The sequence below is a fragment of the Strix aluco genome, chromosome 3, assembly GCF_031877795.1.
Source record: "Strix aluco isolate bStrAlu1 chromosome 3, bStrAlu1.hap1, whole genome shotgun sequence".
Taxonomy (NCBI): domain Eukaryota; kingdom Metazoa; phylum Chordata; class Aves; order Strigiformes; family Strigidae; genus Strix; species Strix aluco.
This window is the reverse complement of record NC_133933.1, coordinates 115,711,670-115,732,330: the sequence shown is the minus strand read 5'-3', so window position 1 is coordinate 115,732,330 and position 20,661 is coordinate 115,711,670. Positions and strand designations below refer to the sequence as shown.

The 20,661-nt window shown below is 36.3% G+C and overlaps 1 protein-coding gene across 4 annotated transcripts; it reads right to left on the bottom strand.

Moving 5' to 3' along the window:
• Window positions 1–702: 702 nt before the first annotated feature.
• On the bottom strand, window positions 703–20,649 carry CPSF3 (cleavage and polyadenylation specific factor 3). 4 transcript variants are annotated; one of them, XM_074820023.1, is made up of 19 exons: window positions 20,493–20,552; window positions 19,652–19,715; window positions 19,082–19,310; window positions 18,884–18,981; window positions 17,823–17,951; window positions 16,746–16,923; window positions 15,028–15,117; window positions 13,796–13,946; window positions 11,377–11,552; window positions 10,846–11,004; window positions 9,951–10,097; window positions 8,840–8,992; window positions 8,334–8,442; window positions 7,484–7,582; window positions 6,295–6,389; window positions 5,636–5,723; window positions 3,864–3,933; window positions 3,172–3,268; window positions 703–892 (listed from the first exon to the last, which is right to left on the bottom strand). In XM_074820023.1, exons 3-19 carry the CDS (start codon window positions 19,085–19,087, stop codon window positions 791–793), a joined length of 1,947 nt encoding a protein of 648 aa, XP_074676124.1. In that variant the 5' UTR covers window positions 19,088–19,310; window positions 19,652–19,715; window positions 20,493–20,552; the 3' UTR covers window positions 703–790. The 4 variants fall into 4 exon arrangements, with proteins under 4 accessions (XP_074676124.1, XP_074676127.1, XP_074676125.1 ...); XM_074820026.1 differs by lacking the exon at window positions 19,082–19,310 and having other exon boundaries at window positions 20,493–20,649; XM_074820024.1 differs by lacking the exons at window positions 19,082–19,310; window positions 20,493–20,552 and adding an exon at window positions 20,037–20,423.
• Between the last annotated feature and the right edge of the window lie 12 nt (window positions 20,650–20,661).

The window sequence follows — 20,661 nt, the reverse complement described above, 5'->3', positions numbered from 1 at the left end:
CTCACTTTCAGGGGACATTTTCTGGTATGATTTACCCCAGCTCATGCAGAGTATCACATTTGTATTTGAAATTCTTCCCTACATTCTGCAGTTTCTGGTACCCCATTTCACTTTGCCCAGAAGACCATGTCACCAGCACTGAGTGACAGGGCTCTCAGCGGGAGCAGATGTGTGCTGTCACAGAAATAGTGACAGGAGCCATTTGCACTTGAGACTGTTACAGGTCATAGGTACTGACTTCGCCTGAAGGTGGTTTAAAGCTCCACTTAACCCTGGTATGCAAACATGGATTCCATTTTAAATGTGTTCAAGCCCCCTTTGACTTCAAGCAGATACAAGCATGCAGGTCATGGCTACCTTGACAAGAACAAAATTATATACAAGCTTAATTCTGAGCACATGCAAACCCAAACCATCCAATTTATCTTCCAACTGGTCAATCTTCAAAAACGTAGAACTCTCTCAATTTAATTTTTGTAATTCTACATTTAGATAGGTTAAGATTTTTTTCTTATATGTGCATATGTGCATATAAGAAAAAAGAACATATGCACACTTTGCTGATTTTACTATGATCTATATGCACAAATAGCTATTGTGTATATAGATCATTGCTATATGAGAACCTTGCTATGTAAGGTTGCTCATCCGTTATTTCAAAGAACTCAGCAGTTTCACAGTCACAGAATTGGTACGTTTGACTTGATGAAGAAAAAGGTTTTATTTACTCTTAAAAAATAGTCCAAATATGTAGAAGATTTTTTTGATGTGTCCTAAGTATCTACAGAGGTCAGTACACTGGGCTGAGGGCATCATAAAGCCTCTGTGCAGCCAACTCCACCATTTCACGAAGGGATTCATCATCTTCGCTTCCTGGCTCACAGTCAACTGTCTGGGAACAAAAAAATAGAAGTATGTTAGAACAACTAGCACTTCATATTCCTTTTCAGCATGTGAAGAATGCTCATAAGGGGAAAGGAAAAAGTAGTCATGCAAACTGAAAAGAAAGTTATCAAGAGCAGCACTGTATATTTTTAAATGGTCTGCCAACATGTAGAGAAGATTTATGTTCAGAGAAGATTTATGCAAGTCTTGCTGAGGAACAAGAAACTTAATCTTCAGTTTTATGTTTGATTAATAACTCATTTCAAAACTACCATGTAAAATGCATTAAGTTCTATACATTACATTTAATTCAAAATCAAATAAAACCACACAAGGTTCAGTCCTTGGAGATTTCATTTTATCTGTGAATTCACCCGCACTGTATTAGGTTAATACTGTAAAACACATGCATTCATCACAGAGGTACAGGCACCTCTACTCAGGGAGTCTCCACACTGATGTTCCCATACCCAGAAGATAACATTTACATCAAAATAAAACCCCAAAGAGATTCATTTATCACTAAAACAAGTCTTCCTAGAGAAAGATGCCCACTCCAAACATACAAGTTGATTAACATTCAAGCCAATTCCCTGACTGACTGCTCTATCTCAAAAACAAAGGGCAGCATTTGCATAGTAATACTATTCTTGATCCTATGGACTTTCAAGGCTTTAAGACTGTACCTTCTCTAATTCAATATTAACTTGATAATCTTCCGAACAAGTAACTCCTTTCAACCATAAAGTGGGCTTTTTTTTTTTTGGGGGGGGGGGGGGGGGGGAGGGAAGGCATTTGAAACGGCAAACATGCATTTAATGTTATCTAACAATGCTGTTAAAGGCATGTTAACTGTAAGAGCACTGTGTTAAGACTTAACGTGGAAAAAATAAATCCACGTCTCACCATAGTCAGATTTATACTAAACAGTTTTTTATTTTAAAGCTATTAATGTCTTATAAGAAGATACATATGGACATAAAGAAGGACAGATCCTGTAAAACTTGGTTCACAATGGCACAAGCATGCCATTGACGACACAGTATGTAAAAAAAGTATTACAAAAGATACACACTGTTGTGGTTGAGTTGCCATTAGGGTTTCTGTCAGTACACAAGTCTTTTAACAATTATGTATATCAGTATAACAGTATATGAAAATGAAACCTAACTTCTTGATTAAGCACTATGCATTTTTTCCAGTCTTGTTATTTTTCTCTACTGCAAGAGCTCTTTTCATCAGTCTTGTATTTTTCTGTACTATGTATACATTGAAATGTTGCATATGTTTATTAAAAAGCTGAAAAAATATGACACAGCAAGCACTGTCTGTTAACCACAAGACTGTAACTCACAATCCTATTAAGATAATTAACATTCACTTGTTTTGTTTTGATAGGTAACACATTTTGGGCAGGGACCAACCTTTTCTTCTGGGTATGTAGAACACCTAAAATATTTGCTGTGGTCCCTGATGGCAGCATCTGAGAGCCACTCCAGTGGAATATATTACTACTATGGATAGTGGTAATACATTATATATTTTTAATATGTTATTAATAATGACAGAAAGTCAACACATTAAAATGCATAAGGGCATGAAGGGTGTTGTTTTAACCATTCTTTACAGTTCCACATTGTTCGAATAACTAGGTCTGATAGCTTCTTAAAGCATCCTTCTGACATACACGACATCCAATTCTGAACCTAGCTAGTAAATTAATAAAGTATTTCTTTTTGCGAGTATTTCAGGCTTTCAATTTAGCTACAAAAGGATCAAGATGACCAAAATTTTTATTAGCATTATTCCCATTCTATAATTGTTCAATTATTCAGACCAGAGCCTATGTTTTAAGAGCATTTAAAAAAAAATTTCTGGGTTAAATCAGTTTCTCCTCTACAATCTTTCTTTATTCATTTTTATAGAAGTAGAGTCGCTGAAAAATACTGGGTTTTCTTCCAAATTTACTGCAGTTGTTACATAAACATTGCTAGCATTTTTTTAATAAAGAAAACTCTCTAGGAAATGGTTCTGTAACAAACTCAGTACACTCAGCTTGCAGGCCGGGTCAGTATTTCTCTCAGAAAGGCTGGGCACTGATCAACTGATGAGAATGACAATGAAATTATTGGAAAGTGGATAAGCTTAAGTTGTTTTCATACCAAATACAAAAACATTTCCTTAGCAAATGGGTACACGATATTCTAGGCAGCACTGTGTACTAGACTGGAGACTCACCTCTGCTTAACACAGTGCACACAAAAGCAAGTGTTTTGCTGTACATACCCGAGTGTCCAGTGAAATGTTTGCAGTCTTTCCATCTACTGTGATGCATAGGACAGAGCCATCTTTTGAACTCACACAGTCTTCTCCAAACATATCCCTAAAACAAAGATCTGTGTGTGTAAGATATGGCCAAACAGCAAACTTACATTTTTCTTTCTATTAACCGTAGGGTTCCAAAAGCATTTTGTCAGCAGGGTATCTCCTTTCAGCAACTATTATTTAACCCACTCACATATAATAAACAAATACCAATCTAAATTATTTGAGAGTGGGAGTCACGTAACAGTAAGTATTTTACTGAAATAAATCTTATAAATGAAGGGAAAGATTCCTTTGATTTCAAAAGAGGCAGGATTTCTATGTAAATAACAGAATATACATCAGAGTAAATTTTAAAAGATACATGATCCAAACCGGTATTTTCATAACCATTCTTAGCGTAATTTTGGGAGGCAACTTTAAAATCTGATTCTGGAAGAAATAACTGGGCCTTGTACTCAAAATTTTAATGATGCTGAGAACTTTTTCTCTGTACTTCTTTCTTTACTTAATTCCTGGCCTTCACAGAAATTAGACTGAAGTAAATTTGCATAAAATACTTTAGACATCTTTAAACTGTATTATACTAAAACTATTGTATTTACATCATTAACAGTGATCATTTTCCTTTAGAAAAATATATGCCAACTTACTGAAGCATGATCTCCATTCTCTTCCTATACACATCCATATCTACTTTTTTGGAAATTTTATGTACTGCAGCTGAAAAAAAAAAAAGTAATTTTAATTTCACAGACATTTGCTGGGAGAGAGAATTGGCTAATTGATACATCCTGGTTCCTAATTGACTTTCATGAAAAACAATTCAAATGCTACACGTTTAAACAATTTATAAAGAAAATGTATTAAAAAAAGATGGAAGAATCAAGGAAGTACGTAAATTTAAAATATATGTTCCCTGTACTTACCACATTTAAAATAGAAAACTTTGCAAGTCTAATTCTCACTTTTTATTCTCCTTTTTATTGTTAAGACTCATCACTTCTCACATTTCCTTTACTTAAAAGTGAAAATAATCTACTTTTATCATTTGTTTATAATGCTTCCATTTTCTGTTATTATAGGAAAATACCACATCATGGAAGCTAGGAGCATACAGAGACTACATAAAGTAAAACTGGACAGCAAACGTGAGTAATAGGCATAGACATTCCTGGAATACATTTCAGCATAGAGGTTGAAATAAAAATAATGATACTGTTTTTAGACTTGGTTTTGAAATCAAGAGGTAGTTTAAAACAAGTAATTTTCATCTGAACATAATTATTTAAGTATTTGATCATTAAAGGAGTCAGAAGTCTATAGGAAGAACTAATTGTGAAAATCACTACCTTTTTCACTAATGGATAAACAAAACAGATAAGGCTTTTTAAAAACTAGTTTTAAATACTTCTAAATCAGCTGAAGAATTCAGAGAACTGAACACAATGGTAGTGAGAATAATTTCTTAGAAATTCTTTGAAGAACTTCATAATTGCAAGAGACCGAGCAAGTGTTATCTTAAAAATTTACCATCCCTTAGATAAGATGTGGTAACTGAATGTACTAAGCAAAATAACTTTATACTGGAAATGAGGTAAGTGTATGCAGATGGTCAGCTGAGCAACAATAACTTAAGATATTTTAATTTAATCACTTGTGATCCTGTGTACATACTCTAAAATACACAAGTGCGAGAACTACTTGGAATGTGTTTTTACCCCAAATAAGGGCAAAAAACCCCTGTAAGAAACCACACCTGAGATTAGCTGACAGAATCACCACCATGAAACATGAGAAATAACACTAAAAGGCATGTAAAAATACAAAGAGGAATAATTGAGGGGGGCGGGCAGGGAAGCTAGATACTGTCACTAACAAATCGCACAGAGAAAGTGCGGACTACCGAAAGTCAGGCCAAATCAGATATTACAATAAGAAATTTAAAAAATTAGCAAAACAGCAAAAGTTTTCTCCGGCCATGTAAAAAAAGATAGGGAAAAAAAAAAAGGAGGTCTAAGTACCATCCAGAAATAAAATTTCTATTTTTGGTTAGTTTCAGCAGAGCAGAACATGAAGGCGTGGCTAGAAGGGCTGATATATACTGAAAATGACCACAACCAAGATAAGAAAATTACACTCTGAATTTGCTTAGATCAAGGTGACTGCAGAACCTTTATCCCCAAATAAATTAAGAACTGCTATGTGAATTTATAAACTCAGGAGAAAGGTGTTACAAATGATGAAGACCAAGTTGTAATTCTGTTTTTAAGTAGCAAATCTTACTCCCTAAAATGTTTCATAAAGAGAGGAAGTACAATAGGGGGATTGCAAACTATTGCAAGGCTTTATATCCCTCTAAGCTTGATATAAACAAAAGAAGAAGAAATGCCTCAGTTAAATAAGCATACACTAAACTTACTACCTTTCTGTATTTTGGGATTTGACTGAACTTCCAGTATCACTGTTGTCACGGTGTCTGCATACATATCATTAGCAGGATTTGCCACCCACTGAAAGATAAAAAAATAAATTCATAATTTGAGCCCATTATTTGGGCTGAGTGAATAACACAACATAAAAACAATGTAACACTCATTGCGTTTTCCTATTTGCTTTTCTCTTGAGTTCTAGCTTCAAATGACTGTCATACATTTTACACCAAATTATTAACTATTTTTAACTTGGTATATTCCAGTAACTTCCTATGAAAAACTCAAGCTGTTGAATGTTTCTGAACACATTTCTGAAATAATTATTAATTACCACAACTATTTTGGGGGGATGGAAGGGGGGAAGAGGAAACACCATTTGACATTATTTCCAATTACTATTTGCCAAATAAAAAAGGGCATCGAATCTGCCATTATACTCTTGATGGCAAAAAAGAAACTAGCAGTGGCTAAATGAAACAACATGCATCAACACAGGACCACAGCTCAAGGACAGCTTTGTTCTAGCTTTCATTCTATTTGTCATCAAACAGAAAACAACTTAGAACATTTAATTCTGCATGCCATCTATATGATACTATTTTGCAGAAACTGGAGAACAAAATATTTTTTCTCCCTCACCAATGCCCACCTCAAGGACTACCATGCCTGGTTCCTGGATCACAGTAATATTCTTGAAAACCTTCAGGGCCGGTTTTTGCTGGATTTCTATTTCTTCTACGTCACCTAAGAAATGGCAACAAATGGATAGCAAGAATAAAATTATACTGAAAGCAAGACTAACTTTATCTGCATAAGAAAATAGGTCATTTTAAGAATAAGAGGGGTTGTCTGTTATCATAACTGCTCAGAGCAGCTTGCAAAATGCCTGACAATATTATTTTCTTTGTTCTGGATTGTTTGGGGTTTTTTAGTGTGCAGTATTGGCCATTTAACTTGTTTTGAATTTTCATATTTGACTGGCTTAGTACACTGATGTGAGTACACCAATGAAAAATAAAACAAATGAGAAATGTAGTGCTCCATTTGCAGAATTAACCAGCTCCTCCTGTACTCTTAAAGGATAACCCATTGCTTACAGAAGCATAGAGCTTAAAACAAAAGCATTTGTGTGCCAGGTGGCACTCAGGTTATGAGACATGAACATCAACTGAGTAGAGGTTTTCTCTTTGCTAGTGATATGAGTTAGATTCTGACCCTAGAGAAGAAAAATAAATCCTGAGCTTTAAATCTGCGAAGGGATGCTGCAAAGTGTGTGTGCCTTTAATGAACTAGGACAGGAGTTGCCCCTAACCTTTAAGAAAGCTAGACAGAGGCACCAGGGATCACACTAGTGGCAGATTTAAATGGCTTCTGACTCAGAAAAAGCCAGCAAGGTCAGATTCTTGCCTCTTGGGGAGGGACAGAAGAGGCTATCTGTCATAAAGGAGGACAGAGCTTTTGTTTTTATTAATTGGATGGCATTACCCATTCTATTTTGGGTCTGGAGATAAAAGATAAATTAATAAATTTTACATCAGACTGGCTATAGCACTCACCTGGGGGCTGACAGGAGACAAAAATCGGCCAAGGCTCTACATTGCTATACGCTCATGATTTTGTAATACAGCTACAGTAGAATCCCCCCAAAAGGATGTGCCATACTCATGAATTGGATCTGGCAAAAGCTGCATAATCTAATGAAAATTGTAAAATACGAAACAAACTGTGGCACTTCAGTTACTTGCAAAGAAATTTCCACTCAGAAGACCTCTGAAGGCTGGAAGTTGTTTTAAAAGTTGACCACTATAAATCATGACCATGTCTTTCCAAATACGCACCAGTAAGCTTTTGTAGCTGATAATAAAGCAGATTAAAAGGGCCTGTATATGGAATGGCTTGTGTCTGTGTTACAGTGCTCATCGCCAAGTCTGTATAATCTGAAAGAATTTTGAAAAGTATGCATTAAAAATTATCCCTTTGAGTTCACTTCCTAAAAAATAAAATTGCCACTACAGATAAATAATGCCATTGATACATTTAAGACAGAGGGCTGAAAAAGACCACTTGTAAAGAGGAGGGTGGAGCGTCTATTGTAAGACGAATAATACATTTGTGGTTAAGAAACCAGCAAGAGCTTGTTTTCATACCCCTTAGAGGCAAACAATGAACTAAGACACCAGAATTGCTTTCCCCAAAGTTCTTCTGAACTTATATTTATTTATTCTTCTTTTGAGAATAGATCAATTTCTTTAGTAATAAATAGCACAGGAGCAATACACAAATATTTTCACTGCACTGTAGCTTTTTACACCAAAAACTGACATTTTAGAAACCGGCGGGGCAATTGATCAAGGTGCAATTCTGTTCTCACTGGTATGTTTTATGCATATTCACGCAGAGGAAGAAGTTTTAAGTAACCAGAAGGGAAATCGAATTTTGCTTCTTTTCTTTTACAGAAAGAATAAAGATTTTAAACTTCAGTGGACAATAAATTGAATGCCTTTTTTCCTCACTACAGCAGTTCAGGACTTTAGGCCAAACTAAACCCAAATAAACCCAAGATGTTCACTAGTTGCTCATCAAACGTAAAATTACAGATAAAACCCCAGTATAGTATGTGTTTTAATGATAGAAGGAGGATACAGTAAGTTTCAATTACCTACTGAGCACCTCACTGTCTTTACTTACTGGAGAGGTCACATGGTGAAAGGATGTGATAGTTAAAATTCCTTTTAACTAGAATTCCAGAAATTCTCTGTCCTTGCTCTGGTTTCTTATCTGCTAAAGATCCCATCACCTGGAAAGAAAAAACACACATAGTGCAACAAGGCAACCTCAAGTATTCATAGCTTAAAGGTAACTACGAAGATGAAATGTAGTTTTCTCAGAAAAATCAAACACAGTGTAAAATTAACTCTGAAAATAAAAGAAGGTCAGAGTAACCAACAAACATTCTGAGATGTAACACAAGAAGTGGTTGGAATAGTGAAAAGCCAAAAGAACCCCAACAAACCCCACCAAAAAGCCCCCAGAACCAAAACCCAAATACAACACTAAACATTCACATACTTTTAAGTCCCTGGAAAACATACACAATCCAAAACCAATTAAAAACAGAGGCTTGAAGGAAAATGTGTAGTTTTTATCCCCAAGGAAAATACTGTTGTACAGATAATAAAACACTGATTTTATACCTTGGCAAGCTTTTCTCCTCTGAAGTTTAATGTCACAGCTTCAGTATTCCTAGGATTGTGAACTTCTATATGAACTTCATCATTATCCTCATATTCCCGTATCAATGCTGCTTTCAATCTGGCCATTTCATTCTGCTCACCATGAACTAAAATCTATAGGAAAGACAGTTTTCCTTTTATCAGAAGTTACTTGTCCAATGAGACATGTTTAGTAAACAATTAGCCAAGAAAACTGCCATCTTGTATCTCATCTTTATAAAAATGTAATTTCATGACGTCACAATAAACATTAGCTCAATTATATTACTTGGTTCTGTATGTCTTTGAATTCTGTGCATTATTCAAAAGCCTAGATTTCACAACCCTGAGTATTAGTAGAAAAATACATGCAAACAAGCAGAATGCATTACAGAGATTCCATTTAACTTTTCATACACAGACACATTGTTATATTGTGAAAGGGAAGCATTAAGTTCAACAATAAAAGTTAGTTAGCTTTACATTTTTGTGTCTGCATGTAGATAAATATACCCATAAAAAACATGCAATTCCAAGAGAATGCTTCATAGTTCACAGTCTTCTTTGCCAATGATTTGTTTTCCTTCTTATCTGTGCTTGCACACTGATTCTCCTCCAGTTTCAGATCCTAGTCCCCATTTTCATATTCTGGTACTTCACAGCTGCTCCCTGTGATTTGCTCATGCTTTTCCCCGCAAGCGTTGCCTTTGTCTTGCTGCCTGCTACATACCTTCAATCAATGTTTTGTTTATCTTGGGGCAAATTCCAGTGAATTATTCCAATACCAGTGTCCCCAGCTTAATGTTGTCCTATCCCTTTCTTACTTGTGCAAAACACTGCTGAAACAGGTTATGGACTGTACCACTGTCTTGAAAGTCATCCCCAGATATCCCACATACAGACAGTCAAGAGCAAGTTCATCTTTACTTTGCTAAGGTAACATGACAAAAAATGGTCAAAATCTCCACCTTTTATTATTCAAAGCATAGAGCTGCTGGCTACTGCTAGACACCAGTACCTGCCTTGATGACTCAAGGCTGTGAACTGGTTTGATGAATCCCACTCTGAAGAAATGGGCATCATCTATACTAACCACATGTGGAGGTTTCAGGGCCCGGATAAATTCACTAGTTTGTTGATAATCTGTGTGAGCAGAGAAAGAAATGTAATCCACAGACATCTTCAGTGGGAGTTTTTGCCCTGACATAGTTGTGATCTCTTCAGGCTCAGACATAATGTGCTAGAATAAAAAAAAAGCACTTTAAACAAATGAAAAATTGAAAGCCTCCTACAGACACCATATAACTGATGCTTTACATTTCAAAAATCAATGAAATAATATTGGCAGCCAGGTTAAATGTGAAGAACTGAAAAAAATATCTCAAATTTCACAAAACACACACTCAAAAATGAAAAAAGCATTCACAACACACACCATTTCACCTTCTTCTTCCAGATACATCTTTCTCAAATTTGCATTGTAACAAGTGTGTGACTTTTATCTCTAAAGGCAAACCTAGATGCTCTGGTTGCCCTTTGCTGCTGGAATCTGGAAGGATGGATTTAATTCTCTACAACCAGACAGTGGCACAACATGCACAAGGCAGTTCAATCTCGGACACACAAGTAGTGTTAGATTTATTATTGACTCCTCTAGAATTAGGGTTATGGCTCCCCTCTCAAAAAATTAAATGAGGGGGGTCTAAAGATGAAGAAAAGTATCAATCATTCTTTCTTACGACAAGATAACTGCTCCTAGAAAAGACTGTTCTGTATAACATCACTGGAAATGGCCATATGCAAATTTTCTGTACTTTTCATTAGCATTAGCCAAAAGCAGTTAGTTTTGACTATGTAAGTAAGTATGTGTACCCAACAACAATCTTCTCAGTAAATCCAAATAAAGACACTTGCTATTGGCCAATTCTTTTTAAATATAACATGAATACTACTTCATATTAAGAAGTTGTGGCACATTAGCAACTCACCTTAGCAAGCGTTCCTTCAACACAGTACCCTGCTATAATTACTCCATTTCTCTTATCTGTGCACCAGCTCTCAAACAACTCTCTGGATAAGCCACTCTGCATCATGCCTGGGGAAGCCATCACAACACTTGGGCCAATATCATCAAAATGATCCATACTCTAAATGGACAAACAGCAAGAACATCAGTTACCATAACTCACTTAAATGAAGGACAGCCTAGCTGCACCCTTGAACAACGTACAAGTAGAGTCCTATGTTCACAGATTATACCCCATCCTCATAAAAAGTGCCCTTTGCAGGAAAGTTCCTCCTACCGATGCCCATAAGGAGCACAGGGGGATCTACAGTGGAAGAAGAGTTGGGAATCAGCTCCCCTCAACCAGCCCTCTAAACACCGGGATAGCAGATAACTCAGATATAAACCTGTACCTAATCAATCTATTAGGATAGCAAACATGCAAACTATTCAGCAAATATGAACTCTTCTGTCACCCTTCCTCTTCTATAAGACAGCTTTATCTCAAGCTTACCTTCAGATTACTAATGTGCTTGAAAACAAATGGATTGTTGATGTTAATTTGCTTGCGGATTTTGTCATTCATGGCATTGACATACGTCTGATAAACTGCCATACATTTCTTTGCCAAAGAGGAGGCATAGTATATAGGGATGTCATGAAGTTCAGGATGATTCTGCCAGTATTCATCTAAAAAAGCAAAACCAATGAAAACAAACAAAAAACCCAAGCACCAACCAAAAAACCACACAATCCTGCCCACAGCATTATCTCCAAAATGCATGCTTCTCAGAAATGTTAATACTTCTTGTAAAACAGATTTAGCAGTGGGGTTTTTTTTATTTTTATTACAGAAAATCACAATCATAGACTTTTTTTCTCCACCTGCTCTACTAAGGAAGAAAAAGCAATCCCCAACTAAAAATGTATACAACTAGTAAAAACAAACAGTCAAACAAACAAGAAAAAGATCAATTTCTGGTATTTTTGGCAGGTCAAATTCCAATCAGTCACGAACTTCAGCTACAAGGTATGGAGTATACATGATATTACACAGCAATAAATCTACATTTACAACAATGCAAGTTTTACCATACCACTGCAATAAAGCTAAAATATTAATTATACATCTAACAGCTAGGGATATCTGCACATAGATATGTTGGTGAGAATTCACTGTATCAAAGTTCTATAAAACAGATCCACAGATCTCTGGAGGCATGAAGGGATCACCCAGTTATCAAGCCTGGCTTCCCATATATCACCAACAGTTAGATTTTACAAGCTTAACTGAAACAGAAACAGGAAGAAAGCCTCCACGAACCACAACTTATTTTATCACTGATGACAATAGCCTTTACAAAACACAAAGAAGAGATCTGAATGCAGCTATACAAACATAACTTGTTTTCCCACTTGAATACAGTTCTGCTAGTCTAAAACATATTTATATTGCACAAGTGAGGAACAATCATCCAAAAATAGAGCTGTATTTGTACATTTAAAATGTTACAGCTTTAATCTACCATTTTTAATTTGCAGGGAAAGCTTTTCAGAACATGTCAGAGAGGCTCACTGCCATGACTATCTTAATAAGCTCAAGTCTAAGGTGGAAACAGCCAATAAAAGATAACCAATACCAGGACTTAGAGTGACATTACAAGACTGCACCCACTGTCACAATTTTCTATACCATAATGCCATATTTTATATTGTCATACACTTATGGAAAGAAGAAAAATACAGAAGTCTGCAGGCTCAATTGTGTAGGCATGCAAGATGCAATTGCATTTTCTACCTAATTAAGCATTCAATTGCATGTCTAGCTTTACTAGATGTATTTTCAAGCTTATTTTTAGAAACTCACTATAATATCTACACACAGTAAAGAGAGGCAAACAAATTACAAACTAACAGCTGTACAAGATTTAAAATGTTCAGGTTTTATCTCCTCTATAAAATAAAAAAACCCCTCAGTCAAGGATCAGAACTAAATAAACCTACAGCATCGAATACTACTCCATGCCTAGATCCAAATTTCTTATTAACATTTGAATAAACCAGTAACACAATTTGAAAGCAAACTAGTTTCTAATGTTGAGCTAAAATGAAATGGAGAGTGAGAATTTCATGTATTTTAGGTAACACTTTAGATTCAACACCCGTAAAAGTAAGTATTTTAATTTTGACATAGTTATCTTTTGATCTTGCCAGCATTTGCATGAGCAAAAAGACTAGTGAAAAATCATGCAACATAGTACAAATTAAACGTGCTAAAAGGAAGCAAAGAAGCCTGGAATTAACTTATTTAAAAACTGTTTTATCAGAAGTACCTTCTAACAACTACCTCTATGTTTTATGTGAAGTGGCTTGTTATGATCATGTATAATTCCCCCCTCCCCCACATTTTTGCTCTTTTTAACAAAGCCTAATTTGTTTTCATATTATCATTAGGACTTCAGAAATGCTGGAAGTGTCTGCTATGGTCTTCTCAGCTTTTTCTATAAAGACTTTTTCACATAGGTTTGTGAATTAAAGGGTAAAAATAGTGAAATTTTGGAACAAAATACACCTTTATTGCTGTACAATTTAAATAGAAGTTATTGTGATTGTTTCCTTTTCAATATGTAATAATAGTCCATATTTACTGAAATCCTGATTCAACAAGATTCAGAAGTCAAGCACGTATTACCATGCCATTATCCTTTCCTTTCTAGGTCTCCATCCTACCTCACAAAGAAGAACTGCCTTGGTTGGTTTATTCGATTTTTTACATTTGAACAAACATGCATTATACATTCTCAGGTAATTAACACACTGGAAAATGGCTGAAGAGTTGTTTAAAAAATTATTATATCTGGAAGACTGCACACGAAAACGTTCTCATTTAACTTTATATGCCTTTTATTAAGAGGAGCTGGGGAGGTACATACCTAAAATTAAAAGTAGTTCTTGAGCTCGACCCAGGGCAAACACAGGAATAAGACCTCTACCTCCTCTGTTTACAATGTCATGAACAGTATTACAGAATCTTGCCTCTCGCTCTTCCCTTTTTTCGTGAATATGAGTACCATATGTGGATTCCTACATATAGAGAAACCAAATATTAAAAGTACTGACACAGAGACTAATTCTTGATCTACTCCTCTGAATCCAACAAGAAAATGCAGAAAAACATACTGGTGTTAACATGTCGGGGAGGGGAGGGAGGGGTGAGGTGAAAGGAAAAATCAAAACCACCCCCAAATCCCCATAACCACCTCCACCAAGATAAATAACCAAAATCTCCCATCTCCCAAACCCCTCCCAGCAATTTGGAAAGACAGATCCTGTTAGAAAAAAAAAAAAAAAAAAGAAAAGAAAAAAGTTAGAACTATTAATGTTGAAACCTTTTAAGAGGTTTCAAATTTAACATACTTATTTTTGTAACTGGAAATGCTGACACTGCTTTGATGAAGGGGTTATCATGTTAACATGGCTCACTAGCGGTACACATGCCACAGTTTAGAAACACCTAGCCTAAAAGATAGGAATTACACAAAATACAAGATTTTGATGTGACTTAAAATGAAATTATGTTACAGAAAGCAGTTAGAAGGGACACAATAAATATAATCATTTTAAGTGTTACTCTGAAACATATCCCACTGTTCATTTCCAGATAAAACTGTTACTTTTAAAGTTTCTGCTGAGCTGCTGATTTTCCAAACGTGGATTCAGAATAAAACCGTTTTGCTCAGAAAACAAAACAAAACAAAAATACGGAATAGCACTCAGGGCACCTCCACCCAGGACAAATTCTCAGCATAGCTGGAAGTGGGTTAGGATCTACTAGAGAAAGATATCTGGCTAAGTGGAGTTTGTGCAATACATCTAGCAAACACAAGTTGAAACTTAATAAATCTCCCATCTTGAAAATGTTTGTCTAGGGGCTTAAGGAACTTCATCAGAAGAACTATAAACAAAAATTAGACTTTTTAACACAGTGAAAAGAAATGTTGGGAGTGTTCTGAACACCCAAGTGTTTGGATATTTAACACAAATCACATACTACCATTGTCAGACACTACTGCACTGGCTTTCTCATTCCATTTTAGCTTTAAGTAAGTAATACTCCTACACATATTTAATTACTAATATAAAGAAATAATTTTGTAAAACTTACAATTATAAGAATATCGGGTTTAATATTGGGAATCTCAGCTGCCATCAGATGTCTGTCTTCCTGTCTTGAGAAATCACCTGTATATAAAAGCTATTGGAGACAAACAGTATTCTGATTACAGGCTCTAACAGATCTGCAGTCTTTAAAAAGCTGTTGTATAGGAATGATATTTTCTAAGCAAAAATGGTTTTAAGGAATTTATGATGAAAAGGTCACTTTAACTAAAGACTTCTGATGTGGACAGTGCTTACAACATTAGGTCAACAGTACTACAATGCGAATATTCTAACCACAATAAGTAAAGGTATTTCAATTAGTACCATAATTCCAACAGAACTAGGTAAACCATTATTAAGATTTTATTTTTCGTTTGGATATAAAGGTGCCATTTTTAGCCTTTTACATACATGCACTGACTGTTAAGAAGTAAAAATTGACATAACAGAAAATACAGCAGGTCTTAAGTGGAAGTAGAAAGTAGATAAAACTGCATTTACATATCAGAATGCAAGTATAATGAATAGTCCAATAAAATTACTTATTAAAAATTCTAAGATTTTCTGATACTAAAAAAAATGGCTGTGATCTAGCAGATTTTCCAAACAGAATGATCATGTTCCCCATTATACCAAGAAGTAATTTGTAACTGTTAGTAATTTTTAATTCAGGGTGGAATGCAGCTCTCTGTGCCCAAAATGATGGTTTCAAAACTGAACATTTTTTACTTAATAATCATTCCATTGATGGAAACATGAATAATAACAAAACATATAGTCAGCAACAGCAGATAACTAGTCTACAGGTAACCTACTATCACATTCCTCATTTGTTTCTCAGGAGATTAAAGAAAATAATGGATATTAAAACCCAATTCGTTCAAGTCATGCATAGTAAGAGGGAAATCTCTTTCTCCATCATGCCTTAATCAGAAAACAAATAAACAGAAGGCAGAAAGATATCTAAATTTAACTGCAAACATTGTAAATTCAGTTCTATTTCTATACTTTTTTTTAAATTTTAAACTTTTAAAATTCTCAATCATTATTAAACTATGAACAAAGTCCTACTAGACAGCAAGCCTCAGGACCACCATCTCTTTTCTCTTCAAGGCTATATGAAACTTTCCTTGGGTGGCGATTATCCTATTGAACCCCAATTCATGAGATAAGTTTAAAGTACCTGGTTTTGACACAGCGCTGCCTGTGATTATAGGATGACTTATCTAACCTCCGTGCCTACGATTAATAATAATCCTATTTCTTTAGGTACTTTAGCATAAGAGTATTATGAGAAAAATATAACTCACATACTCTGACAAATGCCATTTAATCACTCAAGACAGGCAGACATGGTAAACCAGAATTACAAAAACAAACATCTGGTCATGGATTTTACTAAAATGGAGCTTCTGTAAGACTGCCTCAGCTATCAACTACCTCTGAGCACACCAGCAAGGAAAACTACATGTTTACTGGTTCCATGTCTGAGTCATAATTCACTCTTCTAAAATCCAAACATCCTACCTGGTCCAATACACATGTCACTTGCTAGTTCTAATCAATGAGAAAACACATGCTCTAAGTGAAGGCCTCCCACTTTGACTTGAGTCCAAGTCTATTTGACAGCTCCAGTCACAGTGGTGGGTCTTAACCGACAATAATAAATAATTAATGACTACATTAGAATTTAGGTTGATTTCAACTTTATAATAAAAATACCTTCACACCAGCTATTTCAATCATAAACATGGCTGCTCCCAGAACGTGGCCTGCGTGGTAACACCAGAATTTGATTCCTGCCACCTCTTTCACTTCATGGAAGTTGATGGTCTCAATCTTGTCCATGCTTTCTTCGAGGTCTGTTTCTGTATATAGCATGTCATCCGCTGATATATTACTGGATATAAGTGAAATGGCTAAATATCAGCTCATTTTACCAGCTTAGATTAACAGTTGGAAAAAACACCCTGGATTTTTCCCCACTGACAATAACACTTCCATTCAGTAATGCTACATCTCCCACGTTACAAATTAAGTCCAGGTACTCTAATGTACTTCAACTAAGCAGAAGTAAAATAGTCTTTTCAGTTCAGGATCTGTTCTGTATTTATCTAAAAGTACCAACAGATTTCCAGCCCTGGACAGAGATCTGCCACTTATCTTGTCCTCAGAAACCTAACTCAACCACATTTTTCTCATCAGCCCAGAACAAACAAGTTAAAAGAAGACTGATTATCAGGTTTCTGACCCAAGCTAGAATCTGCTGATTTGAGATATGTTCAGGACCACTGCATTCACATAGAAAAGATGTGTCAATGCATGTAACAGAAGAAAAAAAAAAAAAAGACAGAAAACACACCAACAACATGTAAGTAGCAGAGCACTCCTTGTATATTTAATATTTAATCTGACCTTGTTCTGAAGAGTGATTTGTATCTTTAGGGGCTTAAAATTCACTACTTCTGTGAAGCTTAAGAAAAAATAAGACATTAAAAAGCATGAGAACAAGAGAGATAGATGGGAAAAAAAGGAGATACTATTAAAGGTCCAAATAAGGCAAATTAAAAGATGAAAGAAGGAAAGATTTTTTTTTCCTACTGATAGGAAATCGTCTGAGAGACACATTGTCCCTGAGGCAGTAAGATGACTCATTACTTCTAACCTGGTTATAATGTTGATACTTGTGTCAAGATCCAGGTTCATCAGCCACCTTTGGTGGGTTCATCTTAAGTTTCCGATTGGATATACAGGTGAAATAATTGAGGACTTGAAGAGACAACCCACGGGTCAGCTTACCTGACTTTGACATAGTCTGAAAGAAGCCATCTGTAAATAGCTTTTGTGGCATGAGTCATAAATGTCCTTCCTTTAAAACTTGTTTTCTGCAAAAACCATGGTAAAGCCCCACAGTGATCTAAATGGAAACTTGAAAGACACACAATTCCAATTAATACATTAACGTTGCACAACACTAATACATACCGTATAATTCACTACTTCACTGGATTAACATAGCATCATGAAAATCCAGAAACAGAATTTCCAACCTCATTGTTTACTATGCTGGTCTATATTCTGCACACTAGTGACTAGAAACGTAGCCAAGAAAAGGTTAAGAGTAATACAGGAAATTCTCCATTAATTGCAAAGGTTTTCTCCATATAGTTTCAGAATTAACTTTTTTGTAATTTACATACAAAGTTTAGAGGGAGACAATAACAGGAACCAGGAACACAATAAATGTCAAAGATACTAAAAGAAAGCAAGCTAACAAATGTGATCCTAAGTTTGTAAGTTGGACACTATGGATTAAAACATGAACTAGTAAAATAAAATTATTTGGCCACACTTCTAGTTTGACCTATCTTAAGAAAGTACTTTTGCAATATAGGTAAGACAAGCACATACCATGAAAACTCAGGATTTTTTAGACCCAGTTATGACTAGTTAAATCATTTAGAAATGGCTCTCCTTGTCTCTCAGCCACTAAGCAATATTTAAACCACATTCAAAGCTTGTGTAAGTCTCTGAGAACCTTTTTCATTCAAAGCCAATAGAGCAAAAACCACAACCAATACTTTTCAGCAGTCTTTATGTAGAAAACTTATCCTAGAAGCTGCCACAATGGTGTTAAAGCAGGCCAGGTTATAAAAAAAGTCAGACATCACAGTGAGCTCTGAGGAGAGTTGTAATGTCAAGTGACTGAACATCCTTAATTTAAAAAAAGTTGGAAACTAAAATTTTGTCATACCATTACCATCTATGTAACACCTATTTTCAGCCTCTCTTAATAACCTACAAGCAAACACAGCTCAGACCATGACCTCAGTATATTTGCTCTTTTAGGTGCAACTTACTGACTAATTAGGAGGAGATCAATCTCAGCAGGATCTATCAAATCAATGTAAGGAAGAGCATCCATTCCTTCCAGTCCAGGATGGATTCCACAGTCAAGCTGAAAAATGAAAGAAACTTAAAAGTTTTTAACAGAACATATAAAAAACCCTCTTCTATTTTGGTCTAACATATAGTTACTAGTGACTGGTAACTTTTACCACCATGAGAAAGAAGTATTTTTTCCTTAAAGACTGCTTTTAGCATTGGATTTCACATCTTGGACTTCTGTCTAAATGACTTATCTCCACGGGGAAACTGATCTTCTTTCAAAAGATCCCAGTCTTTGTTTCTAATTTTGTACTTATGCAAGTCTTCATTCACACTTCAACACCTGACTATACAGAACCAGTGTATGCATGTGATTTCAGCCACCATCTGAGAAGACAACTGGAAAAGGGAAAGAGAACATGTATATGCTTATACATGACTGTTTACACATAACTGCTGGTAAGCATTAACCTTAGGATCCGCTGAAACCTAATACGTGCAAATTTTAGAATCTACGCTTCACGCACATACATTCTGTTTGGGGATACAGATTTCTTTTACAGGACAGCCTCTGTAATGCCTACAATCATATATGCTATATTGGCTCAGAAACGTACAAAACATGCCTCTTCTAGCACACTGGCTACTTCAGCGCAGAGATCGATTTAACCCATGACATCTTTCTGTGATCTGAAGTACCGTAATGAGAGGGCATACAAATACATTCATGCAATAATTACCATTATTTTTCTTCCTTTAAACTCCAGAATAATGCATGACCTTCCTACTTCTTGGCCAGCACCTCTGCAAAACAATATCAAAGTCATCAAAATTGAAACAACCTACACCATATAGAGATAACTGTATCCTGGATGCCTTTAGTGGGATTATTTTTCTGTGTAAAATAACGACTGCAAAGTCCTTCTAAACTCAGATATTTAAGTAACTGAACAGTTATATTTATCTCAACGGAAATGAGACCCTATTTAATGCAGCAGAAATAAAAAGAAACTGTCTGGGGACATTATTTTGGTCTCTTCTGTTTTTTATTGCATGCCTGCAGACTCACCTCTCAAAGTATTGACGTGTATAATAAATGGAAAGTTTACTTAAATAACAAGTTACCTTGGGCTGAATAAGCCTGAAGTAGCACCTTCAAGCTGTCCGGAAGACAACTCTTGCGATGCTACTAGAAACACCTTCAAATTGCATTGGCATCTTTACCAGAGAAAAAACCAAATTAGGTTAAAACACTACAAAACCCGCAATGCTGTCGAAGTGCAAAAGGCAAAAAAGCGGCTTTTTGCTGAGGCAGTGCACGAGGCAAGGACGCACTCCTCCTAGCCCAGGTGACACCAGCCCGGAGACGGCAGGCAGGCCGCTCGCTGGAAAACCGGCCAGCGAAAAACCGGGAGCGGGAGAAAAAAAAAAAAAAAAGCAGGCTTCCGACGCCCCGTCCAACGCTTCAGTCGGGCCGCCCCGCCCCGCCCCGGCCCCGCCCACCCGTCGCGACGGCACCGCAGGGGCCCGGCGGCCCCCGGCCCAACGCGTGGCGCCCGCCCGCCCGCCCCGGGCGCTCACAGGGGCCGGATGAGCAGCTGATCGCTCTCCTCCGCCGGGATCAGGGCCTCGGCTTTCCGCTTCGCCGACATGCTGGCGCCAGGCGCCCGGCGCGGTGTCCCGCCGCACCCGTCCCCTGCGCACCTTCCGCTTCCGGCGCGCACGCGCACGCGGCCTCCCGGAAGGGGAA